Source organism: Sturnus vulgaris, chromosome 7 (assembly GCF_052056855.1).
Source record: "Sturnus vulgaris isolate bStuVul1 chromosome 7, bStuVul1.hap1, whole genome shotgun sequence".
Classification (NCBI taxonomy): Eukaryota; Metazoa; Chordata; class Aves; order Passeriformes; family Sturnidae; genus Sturnus; species Sturnus vulgaris.
This window is the reverse complement of record NC_142249.1, coordinates 15,374,028-15,399,195: the sequence shown is the minus strand read 5'-3', so window position 1 is coordinate 15,399,195 and position 25,168 is coordinate 15,374,028. Positions and strand designations below refer to the sequence as shown.

At 46.1% G+C, this 25,168-nt stretch overlaps 3 protein-coding genes across 3 annotated transcripts in view; 2 read left to right on the top strand and 1 right to left on the bottom strand.

Annotated features, from left to right (window-relative positions):
- CREB1 (cAMP responsive element binding protein 1) overlaps positions 1–7,555 on the top strand; it is a 39,808-nt gene extending 32,253 nt beyond the window's left edge. Inside the window, exon 8 of the mRNA XM_014879440.2 lies at positions 1,123–7,555. Within this exon, the coding sequence (XP_014734926.1) occupies positions 1,123–1,267 (145 nt within the window). The 3' untranslated portion in view covers positions 1,268–7,555. The remainder of the gene's footprint in view (positions 1–1,122) is intronic.
- A 3,860-nt stretch (positions 7,556–11,415) lies between these two features.
- On the bottom strand, positions 11,416–14,349 carry METTL21A (methyltransferase 21A, HSPA lysine). The gene is made up of 3 exons (XM_014879403.2): positions 14,125–14,349; positions 13,126–13,237; positions 11,416–12,095 (listed from the first exon to the last, which is right to left on the bottom strand). The coding sequence occupies exons 1-3, from the start codon at positions 14,269–14,271 to the stop codon at positions 11,698–11,700; spliced, it is 657 nt and encodes a 218-aa protein (XP_014734889.2). The 5' UTR covers positions 14,272–14,349; the 3' UTR covers positions 11,416–11,697.
- Positions 14,350–24,430: 10,081 nt separating this feature from the next.
- CCNYL1 (cyclin Y like 1) overlaps positions 24,431–25,168 on the top strand; it is a 33,206-nt gene continuing 32,468 nt past the window's right edge. The window contains exon 1 of the mRNA XM_014879378.2: positions 24,431–24,692. Within this exon, the coding sequence (XP_014734864.1) occupies positions 24,446–24,692 (247 nt within the window). The 5' untranslated portion in view covers positions 24,431–24,445. The remainder of the gene's footprint in view (positions 24,693–25,168) is intronic.

Genomic DNA, 25,168 nt, shown 5'->3' with positions numbered 1-25,168 from the left:
TGAACTTCAAAAATTACTTTAGTGGCTTCTTATCAGTTAAGTCCTGGAATTCATTCTGTTTTTACAGCTACTCTTTATCTAATAAGGGGAGGAACTGGGTTCTTATTTGTCCTCTAATTTCCCAGAACACTGACTGTCTCACCAGTGTGTGTAGTGTTTGCAATGAAGGGTCACACAGACTCTTGAAGCTGTTCTGCTTTGCACCTAAGGGTTCAGGGCAAATAAGTGTTTATTTCCGTGTGTGCAGAGTGCTGCTTGGACAAGCTGCACTGCGGGAAGAGAGCCCTCTGCCCGGGCTCCCATCTGCCTGTGGCATTTAGCCTTGTGCTTACTTTGCACATTGATGCCATTATATTGCTGTGCAGGGTAGTTCCTGCCTTGGTGTTCCTGCCTTCAGGATGCTCAGCAGTGCATTAATGCCTTCTGGTATTTTTCACTGGTGTTCTTGGTGTGTTACCAAGTTATCTGCAGGCGGCTCACTCTTTACAAGCAAAACTTAGAAGTTTGACTATCTTGAGGTCTGTTTTTTGCATAGCTGACAGGGACTAAAGAATTACATGGTTCCTACTGTTTATTTTGTGATTTTTTAAATTTTTATTTCTCTCATTAATATTATCATTGCAGCGATGCAGACATTATTAAAATGAAAGCGTTGCTCAAGAGCAAATACATAAATGCTCTAAATACAGCACTTTTTTACACCAGTTGATCATCTTGTTGGACTGCAGCAAAGGGAAAGGTTAAAGGTTGTAAAAAGAATAATAGTTGATAATAAAGTCAAATTATTGCAGCAGCATTTGACTCAGCCTAAAGGCCCTAATGTAAATCCTGCAAGCAAAATCTTATCACTGAGTAGGACCCTTTACTCACAGAAATAATAATAATTTTATTGGTGCTGTCTTAGTGGGATCTGTGTGTTGAAACGATATCTGGATCTTGATTGTGTGTGATTTGTGAGAATCAGTTGTTATGGACTCAATGTTTTTTCCTCACTTGCATTTCTTAACTATACCTCCATGTTCTGAAAATGGCAATACTAGTAAAAGTTTGCCTGAAAACAGTTAGGTAGCCCATGTCTACAAGTGATTGTTCTGGATTTGAATGGCCTTTTTTGCTTTGCAGAGAGGCAGCACGTGAATGTCGCAGGAAGAAAAAGGAGTATGTGAAATGTCTAGAAAATCGAGTGGCTGTACTTGAAAACCAAAACAAGACACTGATTGAGGAGTTGAAAGCACTTAAGGACCTTTACTGCCACAAATCAGATTAATTTTGGATTCTCATTTTCACTTGTCCAGGTGGGATAGAGACTGGTTCTGGCTACATCCAGAAAGACAAAGTAAACTTTTTATTTTCTAAACATTTCTTTTTTTCTATGCGCAAAACTGCCTGAAGCAACTACAGAATATACTTCATCTGTGCTTTGCATCAAACTGTGAATGTTCAAGTACTTGCCTCCACTTCTCCCCTTACAAGATGAATTTCATCATCAATCTCAGCGTGAAGAAGAACAGGCTTCTTTCTCATCTCCCGATCCTCTTCAAGGAGTAACAGTGGTCACTTGGGAAGTTACTGTGGGGAGGGTCCTCTTGTAAAGATGTCAAGAATTTGTGCTGAGCTCTTTCCATTGCCTTAGAGACAGAATCACCCCAGCCTCTTGGTCCAGAGAACTGTGGGCCGCATGGGTGGAGCATGCATGGTACAGTGAAGAAGCAATGGTTGCCAAATTGGTTTCACACATTCATGCTGAACTGTACAAATACACGGCTGAGCAGCATGCCAGACGAAGGGCACTTCACTGTCACGTTCTTGGTTTGGAGATAGCAGACCTTTGTCACACTAGCCCAGGAGGGGGTCTGATTTGCAATCTGTATTAAGCCCTCCTGGACTAGTAAAACCTCCATACCTCAGAAACAAATGCATTGAAATGAGCTTCACTGGTCAGTTGTTCCTTCTCATAGCTTATGTGTTCAAGTGCATTCAGCATTCTGAATGCACAGGAAACAGACAATAACTTCATAGGATATAGATTGGGAAATGGTATTTGGATGGGAAAGAAAATTTTAAAAAAAGATGCAATTGTGATGTTCTGAAAACAGTCACATAGTGAACAGGGGTAACACATGATACCACTACCTGTTTGTATGCAGAACAACTAAGCAGTTGAAGCATGGCCAACTCCACTTAGGTACTCCCTGATAACAGCATGGTCTGTGTCCCAAGTCCTCTCAAGCAATGAGGTTGTTTTTATTTCCCTACCACTGTCTTACGCAATGGAAATTATTGTACTCAATGGAAATATCAGCCTGGTTTGCTAAATTAGTTTTCGAACTTTGAGGCTGCCTTCTATACATAAACTAAGTTGCAGTATGACAGCTACTAGGACAACCTCAAATATTAAAGAGGACTTCAGACACAAATATTCCAAGTCCTGTTTCGTAAGGGGCAATACTCATTATTTGAACCTGGCCAGGTTAGCAAAACTCTTAATTTATTTGGGGTATTTTTCTATGGAAAGGGTCAGATTTAATCATTAATCTATTCCTGCAACTAAAATTACTCATGTGCCTCAGATGTTTGCAAGATGAATTTTTTTTTTTCTGTGCACTGAGGAACTGTGATCTTTCCCAGATTTACGATGTTAAAAAAGGTAATTCATACTTAAAAAAAGAAAACCTCTGTACTAAGCATTAGGACTTTAAAAGAATCATGCTCAAAAGGAACCAAAAAAGAACGTCAAGAAGTTGTCAAAAAGAATGTGTCCAAAAGAATCACGTGCGGTTTGTGTACTGGCCATCTGAAGCCAATCTCTCACTGTTGTTAACTCGGGTCATTTGATGGAGTAAGTTTACCTTGGGCTTCTGGTCAAACTTTTATGTACAGAAACGTATGGATAAGGCTCTAAGGCTCTGGTGTATACTAATGCCTTGCCTAGCAGAGTATTAGCTAATATTTTTTCCCATTCACTCTATCTCTTTTTAAGATAAATTTCAAACACAAGCTTCTAAAAGGTTATACAATCAGTGTGACGTTATAAGAAAAATACTTGGAAGACTCTGGGCAGTTGAGTCTCAAACACCTAAGCAGTATTAAAAGTTCTAGATTTCTCATTTGAGAGGGCATTCAGTTTCCAAGACTTAATTTAAAAGGAGCATGGTTAAACTTACAGCATTGTTGTTAAATGTAGAGTTATCAAGAATTTCAAATTACACTTGTATTTCAAGAAGAGAACATAAGTATGAGAAATATGAAAAAAATCACTTTCACAAGTTTTGTGGGTGTTTATAAATGGTCTATTTTTATCTGCCATAGAGAGTTGATTTTTTGTGGTTTTATTTAATGGGAGATGAATCTATTAGTTTAGCAATGCAAATTTAAAGAAGACCCTAAGTTCTCAGCAGTGCTTTTATAAAAATTATCTGATTCTTAAAATCAGTGCATACAAATACATAAAACGGTTACATTTTCCAGAATGAGTACTGGAGTATAATCGGGAGTCGTTCTTGTAAAACATGAAGCTCATGGTGGCCTCATTTGCAATGACCTGGAATGGTTCCTCCAGCTTTGAGAAACACAGAAAAGGCTGCATATGCCCACATTGAGGCTGTTTCGTATGTAGAACATCGTGTTTACAAAAACATGAGGTTTTGCTGTGCACCTGAGCAAGGCGAGCTGGGCTCTGAGAGCTGTGTCTAGTGGGTAATGAACACTGGCCAGAGCTTGCTGATAATCATTGGGCACAAAGCCTGGGGACTGAATGGGCCTGGGAGCCTAAAACAGTGCCCAGGTGGGGTTCTCCTAATCCACAGTTTGTGCAAATTCGTGTGGCAGTGAGAAAGAACTGTATTACCCGTTTGTCTGTGTGTGGTCTGCAAGTGGCCTGTATCCTAGACTTCATTAGCAGATAAACTTTCACTAAGAAGAGGAATGTAATTCAAAGTACATAGGGGTCTGCAACAATCTTTATTTTTATTTATGCTGCACTGAGGATTTAGGGACACAAATTTATTTAATGAAAATTATAGATTACAATAATAAAAAATGTATCAGACCAAGTACAGGGCTGGCTAGGCTACCCATACATGCTTTACTATTCATATTGACCCAAAAAGGGAAAGAATATGACACAGGAATCCATTCCTATGTTATTTTCCAAGTAGTGAGGTTGGGGTAATAAGCTTCTATAAACTAAGGCTATTTGGAAGTAGGATGGAAATTATGCTGACAAGGGGGAGGGAGGATTAGTTTTGTATCTCACGCTTGTGAGTTTTCAAGAACTGATAGATTCTTTTACCTGAAGAGAGGGTTAGAAAGGGCTAGATCCGTTATGTTCATAATAAACAAGAATTGGTTTGAAATATAATTTTTGTAATGTCATTATTTTGCAAAACAACAGCACCAATCAGGCAGTTAAGATATTGTCAAAGGTGCTCTTTTAATTTAGATATTCTTGGAAAATACATATGTATAATATATGTACATATATATATATACACACAGTATATAATCTACAGCTCTGAGAGCTTTTAAGTCAGGAATGCTGAGTATTATAGTATATGGAGGTCAGAAAAAGAATTTTTACTTTTCTGTGTGTCTGGGTGTGTGGATGTGTGTGTGTGTGTGTGTGTGTGAGCGAGCTTCCCCTCACCCCAGTAGCTCTGGGTTGCGTTATTCTAGAGCTTATTACTGATTTGTTTTGTGCTGTCTCTCAGTTATCCATTTTCAAGAATTTTATTTCATCTTTCGTGGCTTTTGTGAAGTTTGTTTTTTATTGATGAAGATTTTTGAAATTATGTAAACAGTTGTTTTACAACCACCACCACCCAGAGTAATTCACTTTTGTGCTTTTTCTCTTTGGCAGCTATATATCAAAGGCAAAACATTTGGAAAGGTTGTTAAGGTGTTATTTTCTAAAGGAACCACTGGTAAGACTTCTGTTTTCCTCCTGGGGTAGTGGCGATGCATTCTTCCTTAGGCAGCAATTTCACCAGCACTGGCACCGTTGCTTGTATCTGAAAGCACAATTTTAGCCTGTTGTGCTCGCCAGGACTGCTCGGACACCTGTAGTTCTGGCTAGCCTGGAGTTGGCATTTGCATTCTAGATCACTGTCTTCTCTGGTACTTGTGCATTGGTCAGAAAATTGGTGGGGTGTTTGGAATCATTAAGAGGCTCAGGAAGAAAAAAAAGATTTAATAAGGAAAAACAGCCCTGATAGTTTCTGACCTAAATTTGTACCACAGGTTGCTTTTTTAAAATCTGGGCTTCCAGTAAACTGCAGCAGCAAGTAGTAGTCATCTGTTAGGGAAAAATGGCACCTGCTTTTTTATTTTGTTTTTTCATTTATGACAGACAGTGCTGTTTGTGGTTTAGAGACAAGTCCACCAATCAAAGCAAGTTCGATATCAGTGGTTGCAAATCTATGACAGTTCATAGAGGATTCAATTGATTTTCTAAGACCTTGTTTTTACTGTAATTTTTTCACCCTGGAGCCTGGTTAGTGATGTAACATTTGCCAATGATCCAACCAAAAGGTCATGTATTTATTTTTGTTACACTATGTTCTTTGTAAATGCTTAATTAAAATGTGCACTTTAAGAAAAAAAAAAAAAGAAAGAAAAACCCAAACAAAACACAGAGAACAAAAAAAAATTAAGATAAATTTGGTTTGCTTGAGAAGATTGCTGGCATAATTGTTGTGATCCTGCTGCCTGCACACAGTTCACTCCTCCACAGCAGTTGAGTCCTTGGCTAATTGAACTTGCGGATCAGCACCTGGTGCCCAGCAGGCATTGCTTCAGGAGAGCTGAAGGGGCAGGAATCAAGCGTGTGGTGTCTCGGAGCAGTACGTAGAGGATGGATGTGATATTATTTTTAGAGTAGAACTAGTTCAGTGATCCCATGTGGGAAAGGGAGGTTAATTTGGAAGGAAAGCTAAACTATTTTTCAGCCACTTTATTCCCTTTTTCTTAATTTGAGATTTGGCTGTGGATTTTACAAGCGGCATTCCAAGAAAATAAATCAAAAGGCTTTCCAATAATTTGAGACAGGAAGTAAAGGTACATTGACAATGTGTCACCCTGCTTGAAAAGAAAAGAAAAGCACAACCACCTTTCTTTTGCAGGAATGATGATAATTTAACTATAACCCTGAACTCTGTCACTGTGAGCAGGTTTTAAAAAGCATACAGTACATTGATGGTTCTCTGTCATCTGCCTGGGAACTCGTTTTTCTGAGCTGTGTAGTTTGCTAGCTGCAAAAGACACTGATTTTACAAAAGCCTGAATGTATCCTGAAGCTCAGTTGGTCTGGAAGGAGCCAGACTGGTGAAGAGAGGGAGCTGAAATCCACCTATTGTGTGCTTGTGACAGGTTCAGGTCTGTGGATGGATAGATAGACTTAAGTGTGTGAATCATTGGGGAAAAGGGACCAGATCCAGGTGGTGTAAAGAGGGTTTGCATTTCAAGTGTTTTGCCTTGGAATGTGTTTTTAAAATGTATTTAAGCTGTGGCCTGCAAAGAGATGTGCTTGGGCTAGTTGGCACAGCACAAATTGAAGAGAGTGACCTGTTTGGTTTCTGGCACTGCCAGTGCAGGTTTGTGACTTGCTCTGTGCTGAGTTCAGGGCTCGCTTTCAGCAGGAGGCAGGAGCAGTCAGCTGCCCTCGGAGCTGTGTGCTGGCAGGGAAAGGGCCACGGCCAGGCTGGAATGACCCATGGCTGGCACACTCCATAAGCTGAGCATTCCCTGCACTCAGGACTCGAGCAGTTCACTCAGCCTCAGCTGCATGTTTCTCTAAATTAGGGGATAGCTGAGTGAGAGCATGGGGACGCTCACCTGGAAATGGTCACTCTTGAGAACTGAGGATGTTTGGGTGCTCTCCACAAGTTGTGTTTTATCCAGGTGCCACTCCATTTTTTGTGTGTTTAATTACATTTATTTATATTAAAACATTAATTTTAAAATGTTCTACAACTTCAAGTTTATATGAGATTTGAAACTGTGCTGCTTATAATGGACTTCTTGGGATGGGAACAGGGCAAGAAGAGGTGCTAGTTGGCAGCCAAACCCTCCACAAACTTTTGTCCACAGATTGGTTGTTTACTTCAGAAATTAGTTGTTTCTACTCTGGATTTATAATTTGAAATTGTTTTGAAACAATGTTTTTCAGGGAAGCTTCCAGAGCGAGGGTTATTATTCTCCCTTTGTAGTGTAAGCTGGAAAGAGTATGTTCACCTCATCTGCATTTCTGATTCTTTACCCAAACCATGTCAGCACAGAACAGGGTATTTGAGTTTGACTCCCACATACTTGTGGAAGTTAAAAGACTAAATGAAAATCATTGGGGGAAAATAAATACTTTTTTACATCTCCCCAAAAATCTAGAAACATCCCTGTTGTGTTCTTTTTTTCCCTTTTTTTTTTGTGCTTTATCTGTGTTTAAAACAATTGTACTGGGTTATAATGCATTTTATTAACACTATGTACATATTAGCTGCTTTGTGTTTCAGAATGGTAGTAATTGCTTTGTATATTAAAGTGATTCTTGTGAATTTGTGAATTATTGTCATAAAGAAGTGCTTTTTCTTACTGTAACCTTTGTGGTATAAACTGTCATAACTCCCTTTTTACACAAACATTTATGTGCAGTCACATAAACATGCTTTAAAAAACTCTACAAAGTCTCTTTTTTGAGCAGGGTGTTCCATTTACACTAATTTAATTTAGTGGCAAATGGTAGAGGAATATGGGAAAAAGCATATTTTGAGCAGTCTGTGGTGTCCTCTCAATCTGTGCCCTGCCCTAAGTATTCATAAAGTATTCTCCCCAAAGAGAAGGCTTTTTTAACCTTAATTGAATTAGATTAGTCAGTTAAGTCCTGAAAAACAAGGTTTCTCTTCCTCATGGTATTTTTAAACCTGCTTTCCAGTATCCATTCTGGTGGCAGTTCTGTCGTTTAATAATGTTTAAAAGGCTTATGCCTTTCACAGTTTAAATATGCTGCATGTCTCACTTTTAAGCATTCCTGTAAACCATGTACTGCTGGTCTTTATAACAGAACAGAAACAGAAGGCAGCGAACACTGCAAGGATCACAACCCTATTATGTAATCTGCAAGGCTGGATCCAAACACTGGGATGGAAGCCAGGAGAACAAATTCAGCACTGAGGTAAACACACCTCCAATGAAATCAAGGAGAAGCAGTAAGGTCAGCTCGTTACAGCTGGGATTTTCTAGTTTTTATAATGCCATTCACGTTCTTGCTCAGAAAAATCTACAGTCATGAGAGAGAATCCCAAACAGGGTTAGTCCCTGAGATAAAGATGCAGTTTGGCTTGAATTTTACACTGAAAAGAGCTGGGTAACACAGATCCCTGTGTAGTCAGCTATGAACCTTAATATCAATCAATACCTTGGTTGCAGTGACATTTCACAAAAGTTTGTTCTCTTGCACGTGTTTCAGGGATGGTTTCTCAGTATCACAGCATGGTTGTGTCTTACCTGGTCACTTTCCTGTGTTTGGGACCCACTCCCTAGAGCAATTGAATTTATCAAGAGACTATTTTAGCATTGCCCCACTACTCAGGGACACATGCGAAACACATCCTTCTACAGATGAGCTCAGATCGCCTGTTACAAAACAGCATCAGTGCAATGGAACCACCCAAAGGAGAGTGGGATTCTCGAGTGCTGGAATGAACAGGGTGACAAAGTGCTTGGGCAGGGCGTTGGTATAATTGCCAAACAGCTGCTGGCAACAGCTGTTGTCATGCATCATCTCACTCTAGAGCAGGAGCTCCCGTGGGACGTGTGGCCTGGGACAGCCGTGTCGCTGCAGAGGGCTGCTCCCTGTGCTCACTCACCAGCAGTCACACCTCTGCTATTTGTCCTACACGCCTGGCCTGAGTCACTCCTGCCTGACTCACTCCTGACCTCTCCCTGAAGGTGAGTATGACAATACAAAAAACCTGTGAAGCCCAACCTGGGACAACAGAAGGCAGCGCTCACTGTCTGGTGCACGTAGGTGTCAGCACTGCCCAGCGGGGATGGACTGCGGGTTTCAGCTGAGCTACATTCTCAGGGTTTTACATTCTCACGGTTGATGCCTGCCCCTAAACACTGCAGCTTTGAATGCAACCACAACTGCATGCACATGGTTGTGGCCTAACTGCAGTATTGCTGGATCTGGTCTCCTAAATCTAACAGGACCTGCACCCCAGTAGCAGTCAGAGAAGGTGTCCCCTTGAGGGGGTGCCACTTGCTGGGTTGGGGAAGGGCCACCAAGAGCTCTGCAGGTCAGGGGCAAGGCACTCACCTGAGCTGGCAGTGCCATCTCGTGCTTTTCTCCACAATTACTTATGGGCAGTAGCATCACTTCAGCCTTCAAACATACTCCCTTGGGTGTGCGTACAGCTGCTGTGTACCAGCAGCACGGCAAAAGAAGCCAAGCCTGGTCTCTACTGGCACATGCCTGTGCTGACAGGATGGCTGTGGGCTTGTAACAGCAGCAATGGGAAATCTGACACTGAAAACTTAGACATTAGAAAAAGATGGAATTAAACTGATTTGTTTTAAAAGTACAAAACTGTTTCTATCGTCAAAGCAAGGCCTGGGGCAAAACGCCCTTAGAAGTGTGCAGGTTACTGCACCAGCCTTTATCCTGTGCTTTATTCTGTGCTATTTAAGCAGGCTTTTTAGCATGTTCCTGCTATGGCAACAGTGCAAGCTGCTATGGCTCAGTGCTGCAAGCTCCAGCCTTTTGCAAGGGCCAAGCACTGCCAGGCTTTTCCCCACAGAAAAGTTCTCTTGGGCACTCAAGAGCCAGGCACCAGCACACTGCTTTCTGCCAGCTCCAGCCAAGGGGAGCCTGAGCTACACAGGAGCCTAATGCCTAATCCCCGACGAGCTTGGAGACAAGGAAACACCAAGTGGAGAGGAAGAGAATAGGTGAGAACTTACAGCTACACTTCGAAAACTAGAGCCAGAGACAGGAGAGAGAGCTCGTAATTCTTTTCAACCACGGCTCACCCAGCTGATAGCACAGAAGAAGCTACACCTGACACGTGAGAGCTCATCTTATGATCTGTTTTCAATTAAAGGTGCTGTCTTCCCCCAAACTGACTCCAACTCCAGTTTCAGGCTGCTAATTCCCAGCCAGCTGCCTAAATACTGTTTTAGTGACACCGTGTGGCTTCTGAGGATACTGTTACAGCAACAACTCCCAGACAGGAGCCAAGCAAGGAACTTCGCTGAAAACATGCAAGAGATGTGCCAGGGATGAAGCAAAAACCTTAATGATAAATGTGTAATTTTACAGCAAAAGTGACAAAATGTTCCAAAATGTCCATGGCCCAAAGCAGCTGTTGCTTTGTTCTGCAAAGCTGTTTGCTGTTGCCAGTGCCAAATACATGCACATGCTCCAAGTCTGAGCCCGACCTGAGGCTTTTTGAGTTTAAAACAAAAAGTTTCCACATCCACAGGAAAAAAAAAAAAAAAAGGTTGCATTTAGAGGTGTAGCTGTCTTGTTAGCCCATTGTTTTCATCAGTTTCATTCTTCCACCACTAGAAAGAGAAGGAAGTCTGCTGCTGGTGCGAGCCGGACTCCCAGATCTTGTGGGATAAACACAGATGTGTTTTACAAGCTCAGGGTATGAAATCTGTTACTTAGAAAAGTGTCTTAACTACCGCTGTGTACTGAAAGCACACTGAAACCTAGCCACTGCCCCAAGGTCCCAAGAAATGCAAGAGTAAGTACTTCCTCTGCTACGAAGGCTTTACAGAGCACTCTCCTTTCCTAAATAACAGCTCTCAGAGACAGAGCGAGCACAAACAAAGGCACAAAGTAGAACATTATCTAGCAGTACTTTGAGAGTCAAGGGCTGATTTGATATTTTAAGAACAGCTTGAGTCTCCTTGTTGCACTTTCCCGGTGACATGTGTATTTCCTCCAAGGAGCCTTTATCTGTGTGAGACGGGCTTGTTAGGGACAACTCAGAAACCACAACTGCTTCGGTACTGCAGGCATAGCCCACTTGCTTGCAAGTCAGGGAAAAATACCACTGATTTCTAAGCTGGCTTACTTGGCAATCCCTGTTCCCAGGGATCTCTCCAGATCTTATTCTTTGTTTCACTGCACCTCTTCAACGCAGCAGTGACAGCAATAGAACAACTTTATAGCATCTGCCTTTGCTTCTTTTTGCCTTTTAAGTGGTTTCTTTTACCACAACTTCTAAGATGAAGAAGTCCCGAAGAGTTAAAGCATTTAGAGCTGGAACTTCAGCTTTTATTTCATCTACTCTTACTTTTCTAGAGTTAAGGAAGTGATAAAAGGAAAAAACTCCACTGTAATCTGAATTTTTAAGTTTCCCCCGGAAGTTAAATGTGGTTTGATTTCAGACAACAGACCTTTTGATATAACAATTTTGATGCTGGAGATTTCTTCAATTTGAATCAGTTTCAAAAATTACATTTGATAAAAATACAGTGGAATACCCATACGACTCTATTCAGAAAGGAAGCAGAGGTTCGATTTGCAGAAGGGAAGTACAAACCTTGCTGTATAAGACCCAGTGATCAGACAAGACCAGCAGAACAAGAAGCCAGGGAAATAACACAACTGCAACTTCATGCTTAGGAAGAGTGTATTGAGTAAAAACACAGGGGAGAATTGAACAGCATCAGTGGCTTATTAACAAAGCAGAGTCAAAAGTCATCCTTGCGATTACCCCTCTGTGCTTTGTAGATATGAACATCCTTACTGGAATCAAAATGGACCTCGGCTACAGAGAAACGCTCTCGCAGCATCTTCAAGAACTGGAGATCCCGCTCATAGCGGATCCGGCAGGAGAGGAGAATCACCGTTCGCTCTGAGCACAGGTGCTCCAGCGTCTGAAGCAGTTCTGCAAATGTTTCTTCCAGATAAACGATGTCTGCACCCAGGACGAAGTCAAATGCTCCTGGAGGGAAGTTATCCAGGTCTTTTCCCCATGTCAGCTCCTTCACCACCGCTCTGGGACGTAGTTCAGGGGGTAAATTCGCCTGCACATTTGACTCCAGTAACTCCAGTGCTGCCGCCCTGTCTGTGATTGTAACACGGGCACCTAAGGAGGACAGGAGGACAGGGCTCACTCACAGTCCATGTCCCTCAATAGAGCATGGGGGACACAATGCTCTAACTCCTGCGGACTCCTTGGTTCCTGTTAAACATTAACAGCTCCCCTGAGCTGCCTGATTAAAAACAAACAAACAAAAGAACAAGACAAGCAAAACTCTCCTGTGTACAGACATCCTACCCTTCATCAGTCACTTAAGAATATAACGTGTACTCTATGTGAAGATTAAGTTGGGTAGGGGAAAAAACATGTTTTCTGGTGCTTTCTCTTAATGCATGAAAGTCAAGAAGTTACTTTTGGCCTTTCCATATGTACCAAAAAAATAATTTACAGGGGATATTACAATTAACCGGCTCCAGTTCCATATTTTTCTGTAGGAGAGAGGCAGCTAGAGCTTCTTTCACAGGTCAGACAAAAGTTATGCCTGCATGATTTTGCATGACTCTATTTTGTCAAACTGTTTTGTTTCTATTATTTCAATAGGCCACACAGTGGGCTTTCACAGCCACTAGAGCTTTGAATTACAAAGTTAACCTGGGAAAGACAGCACAAATTTAACATAGTACCCAGTTCCTGCTCTTCAGCCACAGACAGATCAGCAGCAAATCATTTCTCCATGCCCTGTCTGCGAGGCAGGCTAATGAAAGGCTTATGCAAGCTCTGAGAGTGGTTTCTGTCTGTAGCTTTATCTGCATCGGAGGACAAGTGGAAGATGGGAAGCACAGCTCTTTTTCCCGGGGGGGAATAGCTGCGGAGATGAATGCTGCTGAGCTGCCTGCCATGGCAACAGGCTCAGCCTCAACAGGGTCCCGCCATAAAGTAAACTGCAGTGGCACCATCACTACAGCAAATATCCCAGCAGGCTCTCAAGTCTAACAAGGAAGGAAGATGACTCAGAGAAGAACCATCACAGGTCATGCATGCAGCTTTGGTGCACACTTCTATACCAGGCATGTACATGTAAGTAGTTTTTGTAAGTTGTGATTTGCGTTAAACGAGACAACAAAAAAGCCCTTACCTAGTAACGTGACCACTATTCCCAGCAATCCAGTTCCAGCTCCCAGCTCGATCACAGACCGATCCTTGAGATCAATGCCTTCCATCTCCAGATAAGCACACAGGACAACAGCCTAAGCCGAGGGACAAGGGCGATTAAGCACAGTGTTTCAGTCATACTGAACACAGGGTTTGTGGTTTAACCTCAGAGAGAAGGTTATGGGAAGGGTCAGGTGCTTCAGGTCTGTAGCAAGACTTTGTTCAGCCCTTCACGTCCCGTGTGCACGTGTAGTCTTTTCATGCTTTATGGAAGTTTTAATAGAGTTTTGTGGAAGACTTCTACTGGCAAAAGGAATAAAAGAACCACAGAGGTTGCAACTCGGATGTGGTAACTGCTCCATGAATCCCCAAACACAACAGGAAATAGAAAGAGTTGTATTTGGAAAGGAAAAACTGAGGGGTTGAGAAGTTTGCTAAAAATGCTACACTTCTTTTAAACTAGAAGTAAAAATGCAATCTGTGTGTGGGCTGAGATCCAACCTGATGGGAAGCCCTTGGATTCCTACAGTGATGCTGTGAACGACTGCCCTACGGCCTTGGACCCACCACAAACCCCTCTGTTTTGGACGGTTCTTATCGCCAAGATAAAGTCTATCATCAGTCCTGTCTGAGGCTACAAGCAGTGGGTTCCACGCTGTGCTCTGAAGGGTGGCAAGCTAACATCACCAGCCACTGTAAAGAAAGAGGTGAGAGTTATCCCGAATATTTCCTTGTATTGGGCACTGGCCGTGCAGAGTTTAGATGGCGCGTCTCCCTTGCGTTCCTGCAGGAGCTCTTACCAGGGAAGAGGGAAAAGTAAAGCACGGTTTAACACTTTCTTTCCTAATATTAAAGAAAAAAAAGGAAAGCCTTCCCTTTACAATTCTATGGTAAGTAATTTTCTACGGTGAATTTGAAAGCTCGACAAGAGCCACAGGAAGCCACCGAGTGCAGAGAAGCTGCTCTAGCCGTGAGCACCTACCGCGTCCCAGACCACGGCCGCCACGCCCAGCCGCCGCCAGTCCTGCTGGAGGCGGATGGTGCGGCTGGCGAAGTGGAAGGTGGCCCAAGGGCTGTGCAGCTGCCGCGCGGCCCAGCCGCCTCCCTCCTCGTAGGGCACCAAGGCCATGCCGCCGCCGGTACCGCAGCCCCAGGCCCCGGCTAGGCCCTGCCCGAGCTGCGCTGCCCCGCGCCGCGGGCAGGGGCAGGCCCGGGGCCGCCGCGGGGACAGGCTCGGCCCCTCGCCCGGGCCCGGCCCGCCCGCTCCGCCCGCGCCGCAGCCCCGGGGCCGCCGCGCAGCGCCCGGCCCGGCCCCCGGCGCCGCAGCCAGGGGCGGGAGCGGCCGCTCCGCAGTGCCCGAGCGGGAGCGGCGGCGCTCGGCGACCGAGCCAGGGCGGTCACATCCCGGCTGCGCTGCGTTGGGCTGGGCTGGGCTGGAAGGTCCCCCCCGGAGCGCTCCTGTCCCGCGGCCGCGGCGGGAGCGGGGGGCAGGGAGCTGTGCCGGGGCCGGGGCTGGGGCCGGGGGCGCGGGGAGGGCTCCGGGGCGGCCTGAGGGGAGGGAGAAGCTCCGCTCTGCCTGCTGCGGGAGGCCGGGGCCCGGAGGGGGCTCCTCGCCTCCTCACAGCCGCTGCCACGCCGAAAGGTACGGGGGAAAGGGCCCACGCCCTGTGGGACATTGTCAGCTGCTGCCTGTGGTGCCAGCCTCTGGCTTTTGCTTCGGGGGTTTGAAGTCAGTGCCGGGAAAGGCATTTGTGCAGCCCAGCAAGCCTCGTCCTCCTCTGCCGGCCCGGAGAGCGCTGTCTCTGCAAGTGCTCATGACAGCCTGGAAGCGCTCTCAGTGCGGGGCGAGCAGCGCAGAAACAGCAGCTCTGCATCTCCGGCGAGCCCTGCCCGAGGCAGCACAGCCAGGGCTGCTCTCGGCTGGCGGTGGGGCACAAACGCTCCCCGGTGCTCTTTGTGCATGGGCTTCTCTTCACCTTTGGCTCCATTTAATCTCTTGTTTGGCAAACCAGCACAGTGCTCCTCTCCTGTGTTACTTGAACTCGCTCCAAAGACTGCTAAAGGCCATGGGAGAGCCGGGGAAGCGTGGTCCCCCGCGGAAAGGTGCAGTGTCTGCAGCCACGCTCCTCAGCAGGGGCAGGGGACATCTGTGCCCCATCTCTGGTAACTCTGTGCCCTGACAGCTCCCGGTGACACCATCGATGGGGCAAGGCCGGCCCCTCGAAGCTGGGGACCGTAACCAGCTCCAGAAAACATCCCCTCTCTTTCCCACAGGGACCAGCAAATCTGTCTGGCAGACAAAGGCAAATGTGGTTACATCTAAAAGCTGTCAATTTCAACAGAGTGGCTCAAATTTCATGAAAACCTCTGTGGAGGATAATTACAGGTTGCACAGGGTAGCAGAAAGTAAAGCTTGTTTTTAGGGTTCTGCTACTGTAGCAGAATGGAACCCAAAATTTCACTTGCCCCAAACCAGTCCATACTTGTCTTATGGCAACTCAGACTTCTCCCTATAAACATGCCAGAACAGGTGTGATGATTCAGTTTTCTGTGGTTTTATGTCCTAAAGTGCTGGTCCCTTGCCACTATTCCTGCTTCTGAGAGTTTGAATTTGCTTGTGCTATTATCTCGATAATTTTTTTAATTATTTATATAGGCAGTGTGGGAAAAGAAATGAGAGTCATTACATTTGAAATGAGAACTTTGTTTGAATGACTTTTTGAGTCACCTACACTCTGCCTAACGTACACCAGCAGGCAAATAGAGGAAAACACCCAAATGGCACAAAGTTTTCACCTCCACCTCCTGCACCACTAGGATCTCCAACCAGAATATGGAGGAGTGTGGTCGGGCTCCAGTGCTCCCAGCTGCCTTCTTTCTGTCCTCAGATGAGTTTTCTTCCCCTGCAGTACTTCATAAGACCAAGTGCCTGGCTGAATAGCAACTAGAGTAAAAAAAGGCTGCATGTGAAAATGTATTGTTCCCGAAGATGATAATGCAGTGAGTGCTTCTATCCCAATAATGTGATTTTGATAGTCAGATATCCCAGAATATCTCTGGAGCACAGCAGGTTCTCTACCAATGCTGCTCTGCTTCCCAGAAATATTTCCCCTTCTTCCCTGATAAAGTTGCTCTGGCACTGACTTCCATGAGCCTTAGACAGAAGATCAGAAATTACTTTCCGGATCATAACTGGATAGTGACGCTATTAAGAGAGAAGCAGGTCCACTAGAAGTTTAGTAAGAGCCCTGATTCTCCATATTCTTTCTGAGCCTATATTTATGTTCTCTTCACCTTTCCACATCTATTTTTCTAAGAAAATGGAGTACCTGGTATTATTGTGACAGAGAGACACACTTGGTTTCTTCTACCTTTCCTGACAGTAAAAGGATAAGGAAAACACAACAATGCAGAATTATGGCTAAAACAGATGCCCAGAGCTGAAATGCTTTTCTCCCAGCAGGGCTAAATGCTAATGCTTTTCTCCTCAGCACAGCAGTGAAGTCGTGAGAACATAGCCTGGTTTGGCTTTTGAGCACTGCAGAGGGCTGTAAGGAGACACCTAAGCTGCAGGTAATCTTGCAAAGCAGGAAACAGCTGATTTTAAGGTAAGCAAGAATGATTTAAAGTATGAAGAAACTCCGATTCAAGTCCATTCTTACCTCATTCAACTGCTTGATAAAGCAGGCATAATGTAGCCAATTATGATTAAATCCCACCACCCTGGATTTGGGTAAGCAGCTTGGAGTAATTAAGAAAAAGTGTTTAAGTGCAATGGTCCTTGAAATACTTAAAAGATCAAAGAACAAAGTAGATAAGATAGAAATGAGTACAAATTATTTTGAATCTATACTAATATAAGCCTCTTTCTGCAATCTTCTCTTTGCTGCTTAGTATGTAAAATCCCCTCTTAGAAATGAATGCAACACTTCTTGTGATAGCTCTGCAGACACTGGATGCACTGCATGTCTGCGCATGGATTTTGGAGACATCCATGATGGGAAAATACTGCATCCCTCACACAGTCTCTGGTTACCAAGGCAAAGGCAGGTATAAATAGAAACAGTCTGATTTTTTTAATCTCCATCTAGAAACCTGTGTTGTTGATAACCCTCTGACAGCAACGCCTTATTCCAAATGGCTCTGTTCTACATTTGTGTGGAAACTTCTGGTTTAATCCTTTCCTCCAGTTACTTCTGGTTGTCATTCCACTGAAATATGAAAATTGTCTTGGAGGTAAAGTTTGGATAAATATCTGTTTTGCTAAGAGCTTTCATCAACTAAATGAACAAGAGCTAACACAAAGCTTGTAGAAAAACCCAGAAAAGAAAGCAGTCTTCCTCCCTATGTATCATGGTAAGTGGCTGTTCAAATGATTAGCACTGAAATGATTTAACAAGTTTTACATTTTCATCTTCACCAGTAGAAGAACCTTCCAGATTCTTCACACCAATAAAATAGATGGGGTGGTGAATCACTTGCTGTTAAATACAAAGGGAATAAAGCAGAGATTAATTTGGTTGATGACAGCTTGCAGTTGCAGAATCAAGAGAATCAAGACAGCCTCAGCTTGAAGTGATTTGGATCATCTTTGAAACTGATGGGGTGAATTAAAAATAAAAAGTTTCTGCAGAAACTGGGGGGTTATCAGTAGACCTTAGAACTTGCTGCTTCTGCAAGATCCTTGCAAAAAAAGTGAAATATTGAAATAAATGTATAATCCGATCTAGCGTTTCATTTCCTTTACACATAGAGTTACATTAAACAGTGGAAGTAATAATCAAAAATATGAAGATGTATAATTTCATAAGTGCTTGAGCTGAAACACATGAAGTTTCTGGAATGTCTGAAGAGGGAATTGTTCCCATCAATAATACTACATTCATGCCTTCAACCTTGCATCTTGATAAACTGCCACATATAATCACCACGTTTATTAAAGCGTTTTGTTACAGGAAGATCACTTAGCTTTTAGCAGAATTATGTGTGTGAGCTCTCAAAGGTCTTGCAGGTCTGAAAGCTGACATTGTTCTGAAGTTTTAGTTAAGGAACAAAAAGCAAATTGAGTAGGCTCGTCTTCACAACCAATCACTGGATTTCCCGCTGTGCTTCGTTTGCTGGAAACCTCCCCCCACTTTCAGACGTTCACAGACCTACAGCCTCACCCACATCTCCAGCTGCTGAACTTCCAGGCCATGAGATGCCAGTGTCAGGTCTTGGGAGAGGAGAGTCCATAACCCATGGGGCAAGACTGACACATGAGCAGACGTGGGTGCACCCTGGCAAAGGCTGCTCCAGCAGCACTCCCAGGAGCACAGGGCTGTGGTGGGGAAGTGGAACAGACACGAGGCAGGGAAAATGCTACAAAAAACCTTCCTTTTGTAGAGTCTGAGTATGGATCGCTTAACATTAGGTGGAGAAATTTATTATGTGCTCTATAGGTGCAGTGTTTTGCAATTGGAGAGGAAATTACAGTGCAAGCAATGCACTGTATTAATTTACAACTAGTTAACAATTAATTTTAAACAATTTAAAAACAACTATATGGACAGGCAGATAACAGCTATAGCATTCATATAGATGAAAAGGCATTTCCTTCAGTGCACGTTACCCTTTTAAAAGAAGGAAGAATCCAAGCATATGAAGAATGTGGGGCATTTAGTGTTATTTCTAATGGTATTGTCAGTGTTTCTCTTCTTGTGTCCTTAGAAAGAAAATCCAGCAGATGATAGAGAAGATGGAAGAGTTGAGTCTAAGCAATTTCAGGTACCTTAAAACTAACAGAGAGGGCTCCTTAGCACCACTGCCCAGGCTTTGGTGGCTCAGAGTTGGAATTAGAACTGCAGAAGGTTACCCTAAATAAACTTGCTGCAGGACTTACACATGCACAGTTAAGACTTTTCTGAATAAACTCACTATTCATGTTAATATTTGTGTTAAAATACTGAAAAGCATTTTCCTTTCCCACATAAGAAATCTGTATCCCTGGCCTGCAGTAACAGCTATTTCTAATACTTGATAAATTGAAGTGGTTCTGCCAGCCCAAAGTACAGCTTTGCAGGCCTCCATCTTGTCTCCAGCACATCTCGAATTTTCTTCTCCGGTACTAAGCCTCCATTAATTCTAACTTAGTCTTTGGTAACTGTCAAGCTGATTTTATTTTACCTGAAGACAAAACGAAGGTAGGAGCAGAAGAGAGAAGCTAAGATAAAGAAAGGCGTACTCCCACATGCCTGTGCTGTGGTATCCCTGCAGCGATCCAGATGCTCGCATGCCAGCCAAGCAGCTTCTGATGTAATGACATCTTACATTGCAGCAAAGGCAAAAGGAGGGATTTAATCAATGACAGCAGCACTGCAGTCTGTCCTTATGCTATCAAATATAGGCTCCCCAGCCCTGCTTTGCTTGTATTCAGTGCTAGCCAAGGTAACACAGGAGATTTAATAGTGTGTGAAACTTTAGGGCTACTAAAAATCCACCTTGGCTGTTCTGAATAACCTCTCTGGTTACTTTTCTTCTCCAAACATTGGAATATTCTATTTCCCTAACCACTGTTTTGCTCAGGGATTTTTTCCCTTAAATGGCTGTAGTCTTAGATTACTTGTCAGCTTCAAAAGACATCACACGTGCAGCATTTCTGTCCTGTCAGCTGGCAGTGGTTTTCAAAACAGGATGCCTATTTTTCCCCTGATTATTTCCAAGTGAGACACAGAAGTCTGAGCTTTTGTTTTCAGTTGGTTATACAGGTTCAACCTGGTGATTCATTCTTCCTGCAGCTACATTTCCAGGAAAAGACAAAGCCCTGGCTCTTCTCCAAGTTATCCAAGTAAGATCAGAAAGCACTCCTCCCCCAGCTGTGACACTTTCTAAGAAGGGAGAAATTGAACAAAACACATCCCAGAGTTGGTGTCATCACCCTGCAGACAGGCAAGGAGGTGCATGACCTTGGAAAGGCATGTGCAGTACCAAGTCAGGGTGAAAATCACGGTAGTTTACTGAATTTAAGATTCTTGGTCCTGTGAAGCACAACCAAGTGTGTGCAACGAGCCATTCTCCATTTCTGGGACTGATGGTGACTGTGAAGCTGGATGGCTTATAGGAAATCCTGCAATTTAATTTCAAGCCTTTTAGAAGACTCTCACCTTCTTGTTGCAGTTGGTGTGGACAAGAACATATGCTTGGAGTTGAGGATTTTTCAAGACTTATTACTCCTCTTAGGGATACTGCTGCTTGCAGATGCAGGGAAGCCTGGTTTTGCATCATGAGGCAAAGGACAACAGGGTTGTGTGGCTGTGAATTCAAGTGCTGAGATTTCAGAGATGGAGTTAAATAAAAACCTGCACAACTCTGCCTCCGAGGAACCATCACAGGAAACGTAAAGACTTGTCTGAGAAATGGGGTTCCTTTGAACACAAGCAGACAGCAGCTCACATATACTCAGCAAATGGGCCAAGTAAAGAGACAGAATTACCTCCCCCTGTAAGCCCACAAGCCAAAACACAGCTGGTAGCACTAATATTAGTCCTGTCAAGCCTGGTAGTCCTCATTTATTATGCATCCTGCAAATAATTATACATATAGTTAAGTTTATAGCTCAGAAGCTGCATTTAGTGGTTGGCAGGGTGTGCTCCTCACTTGGAGTAGTTGGCAGGGTATTGCTCCTCTGACCTCATTAGACTAACATGAGGAGCAAGTCTGGTCCTTTGTATATTCAGAATAAACCACAGGTCTTTCAAACCTCTGCATATTAGGAGCAGAGGTCACTACTCCTTTGGCTATCATCACAATCTTATTTAGGGTTGTTTCAAGATGCTGTCTGGCCTTCCTTAAAGGCTATGTGGAGTTCTCCCAAAGTTTGCAGCAACTTCCTGAGAGGGCTTAAATAGGATTCGTTTCCCACATTTTTGAAAGTTACTTTGCTTTCGTTTTTGTGAAAATTAAAGTACAGGAGGGTTGCTGCCCACTGAGTGCCCTGCTCAGAGACAAGGGGTGGTAATTGAGAGTCTCACGGCACACACCTCTCTTTCTGGAGCAGGAGGAAAAGAGGTTGGATCCCAACAGTCCATAGTAAGCTATTTTCAGTTCAGGCATTCATTATTGCCACGATCCGCCATCCAAAATGCCTGCTTATGCAAAATGTGGAACTAGGTACGTGCTGCCCATTGTACATCAAAGTAATTGATTTTTTAAATAATGGAAACTGTCTGATGAATCACTGGGGCAAATCAAGCAGAACAGTAGAAAGATGAGACAGAAAATAGGAAGAGAACCAGGACCAGTAATAAATCATAATAGAGGGTATTTAGTGTATTGCTATAGCAGTAAGTCAATAGAATGTTAAGCTGCATAAATAAAAGATAATGTGTTTCATTTCTGCAGGGTGTTGCTCAGACTACACCTATTAACAGGATCGCCTGGTTCTGCAGAAAATACACACAGCAACAGGTTTTGTCATATTATCCTGATAAATCTGATCTGAATTGAGAATTTAAGAGTTACTTTGCCAAAACGGAGCAGGAAATGAATATTCCTCATCACTGCAGCTAAAGGAAAACATGCAGAGATATGGAAAATTACTCTTTACTGGTGTATTGAGGTATGTGGAAGCGGAAGCTTAACTTCTCCTGGAATGACAAGGAGGTGGGAGAGTTTGCTGTTTCTGTGACTTCCAGGGATTAAAGTCAGCTTCCTCTTGCTTAAGACCTACATGAATAAGTCCTCACAGGGAAGCAGACTACTGATTTCTTTCCTCCCTCTGCATGTTTGTATAAATCCTGATACTCTACAACAGCACTAGCGCGGGAGAAGAGCAGCCTTCATCACTCCCCCTTTGCAGAATTACACACTGAGAACAAGTATGAAACCCATGGGAAATGTCAGCCTCTGGGAGGCACAGGAACCAAAACCTTCACCCCAAATAGCAGTGAGGCATGTCACATACTCCAGCCACTCCAAGTTCCCAGCATTTTTCACTATCTGCACAAGTATGTGGGGTTTTGGCTGTTGGGTCCTGGTGCTCAGCTTCCTGCTGAGCCACTCTTGCTCACCCTTGAACAAGGATTTTCCACTGCCCAAAACCGCAGCTTTGGCAAAGGATTCCCTTGAAGCTGCTCCAAAGCTGAGAGTTAGCAGAGGTCCCAGCTTGCTGCTGGGATCTCCTGAGGCTCTTGCTGCAGCTGCACGTCCCTTTGCCGAAGCCAGGCACCCCACGGCACACGCTGGCATGGCTGCAAGGAACAGACTTGGCTTTAGCCACAGAGACTCGGCATGGCTGCTGTCTAGCTGAGGTGTGCAGATTTGCCTGTGGCTCCTACCACTGCTCTAGATGGAGCAGCTCACCTCCATCAGCGTGCAGCCACTGGAAGGGGCCCAGCAGTGCAGCAGGAGTGCAGCTTGCTCAGCCAGCTTCTGAAAATAGTCTGCCAGGTGCAAAGAGCAAGGGAAGGCATTGCTCTTCTCATGCAAGAGTAAATTATGCCAGTTTTCATATCAAATATTGCAGATGCAAGCCAATTCTTACTCTAGCTCAAGAATTAATTACTTCAGTAAGCCACGCCAATCCTCGAGCTTCTTCTCTCCCCCACCATCCTCACAAAAAATCAGTGGGTGCAATGCCAGAGGGAAGAAAACACCAGTCTCTGAATGGCTATTTTGCATGAAGCTGCTTTTTCTCTCCCTGGCCCAGGTCAGTCTCCTGTTCCACCCAATAGTTAAGCCCTGGCCCTTCCTAGAACTGGGAGCAGGGCCGGCTGCCCTACAGCTTTCCAAGCAGGGTGCAGAGGCTGCAGAGGGACTTCAGCTGGCCTGAGGTGGTTCAAGAAGTGCTGAAGTCTTCCCTAAGGCCTTCGTGCAATCCACAGCAAGGTCAGATTCCTCTGGAGTAACAAGGCTTTGCAAATTGTCAGTAGCGTGTAGACAGGCTTAGCTAACAGAGTTTAGAGAAATTGCTGGTAAGTGAAAAGGTATCATTCATCAGTCTGAGGGAATAATCCTCATACATGACTATAAATCATTTGGTTTGTTCCTTAATTGTGCCTGGGATTAAGTTGTACAAATTCTGGAAACACAGCATCTATTACTTCCTCTCTTCAAAGAAACTACACATGGTTTGTCCAAAAACTCCATGTTTATCATCACATGGGAGAGCTAACATTAGGATTTTTCCTACAAAATGGAGTAAAACCCTGAGCCTGCTTATCTTTGGAATAACTGCCAGCATGATAGCAGAGTTTTGTAATACTTTTGTGTGTTCCTAAGTCTTCTGCAGAGCCTTTCTTATCAGGGGCCAGAGTTAAATTTTTGTAGCGATAGTGGGTTGTTTCATTGCAGAACAACGCATGGTTGTGTTTATCAGGACCTCTGACTGCTGTGGGTATCTCGCCCTCTAATCCATCTTCCCCGGAGTGTATTTGAACATTCCAGTCCTCTGAGGAGCTCTCAGGTAGCTGAAACTCAGCAAGCAAATACGCAGCTGCTGCGGATTTCAGTGGTGCCTGGGGATGCCGGCGGCCCCGTGCAGTGTCCCCTTCCCGGCGTGCTAGCAGGGACCGCGCCCAGCAGCGAGCGGAGCGCCCAGCGAGAGCGGGACGCGCCCTGCCGAGTCTCTGCTGCTCCGGGGCGGGAGCCCTTCAGCCCTGGACGGGGAGGGAGAAGCCGGCTACGAGCTGCTCCAACTCGCAGGAGTGCCGGCAGCGCTGCTGTGTTGTGGCTCATGTTCCTGCGCGGTGCAGTGGCCGCCGCCGTCCCCCGACTGTCTCCCGGCTGTCCCTCGCTGTCCCTCATTCCCGCACAGCCGCTCCCGCCGCTCCCGCACCACGTGCGCGCCGGGGCAGCGCGAGCCCCGGGGGCGGGGCCAAGCGCGCGGCGCCGAGCGGGCGTGGCCATGGGGCGGTGTCTGAGGCCTCGCGGCCGGCGGTGCGTGCGCGCGTGCGCGTGGGGGAGGCGCGGGGAGGGCAGGGGGGAGGCACAGGCCGGGGGAGGGCGCGGCGGCGGCCGCGTGACGAGCCCCGCACCCATTGGCGGAGCGGCCGTCACGCGGCGCCGCGGCGGGAGGCGATTGGGCGGTGGCGGGGCGCGGCCCGGGCTCCCCCCGGCGGCCGCTCGCGCCAGGCCTGTGCTCGCCGCGCGCAGGAGGCGGCGGGGCGGTCGCGCGGCCGTGGGGGCGGGCGGGGCCGCGCGCGGCCGGGGCGGGGGCGGCGGTGCTGAGCCCGCCCCGCGCTCCGACCCGCCCTGCGCCCGCCTCCCCTCCCCCGGCCCAGCCCGGAGCCGCGCAGCCGGGGCCCGGCGGGGGAGCTCCGAGCTCCATGGGCAACACCGTCACCTGCTGCGTATCCCCGGACGCCAGCCCCAAGCTCAGCCGGGCCCGCGGCGGCGGCGGCGGGGCAGCGCCGGGGCCTGATCGCTGGGCGGACGCGTACCAGGCGGCGGCGGCGACAGCGGGCGGCGGCGGCGGAGGCTCGGGGTCGGCGGAGGCCGAGTCGGGGGACTCGGATCCCGGCGGCGGCGGCGGCCCCCACCTCCAGCACATCAGCGACCGGGAGTTCCCGGATGGTGAGCGGCGGGCGGGCGGGGAGCGCCAGGCACCGCATCCCTGTCCCCTCGGTGCCCCCGCTCCGCCCGGGTGGGCACCCGGGGGGCACTGGCGGCCCGAGGCGCGGCCCCTTTGTCCGGCGGCGGGGGCAGCGCGGTCCCGCCGGCCCCGCGGGGCTCGGCCCGCGCCGCGCCCCAGGCAAAGTTCCCCGCGGCTGTCACGGCGCCGGCACAGCCCTGGCTCTCCGGGTTCGGGCCGGGACCTCCGCCCGCGGGACAAGCCTGCGGCCGCTCCGCGAGTCCCCGCCCGGGCCAGGAGCGCCTCCCCTGCCCGGCAGCGCCCGGCCCTGCCCGGGTCCCGGAGAGGGGGTCGGGGAACGAGAGGAAAACGTGGCAGAGCACCCGGGTGCTCTTGGCTGAGGTGGAGAAGTCTGGCTGCTCGTTTCTCCTTAGCTATGGAGTCGTGACTCGGTGGCAGTGTTCGGGCAGATCGCAAA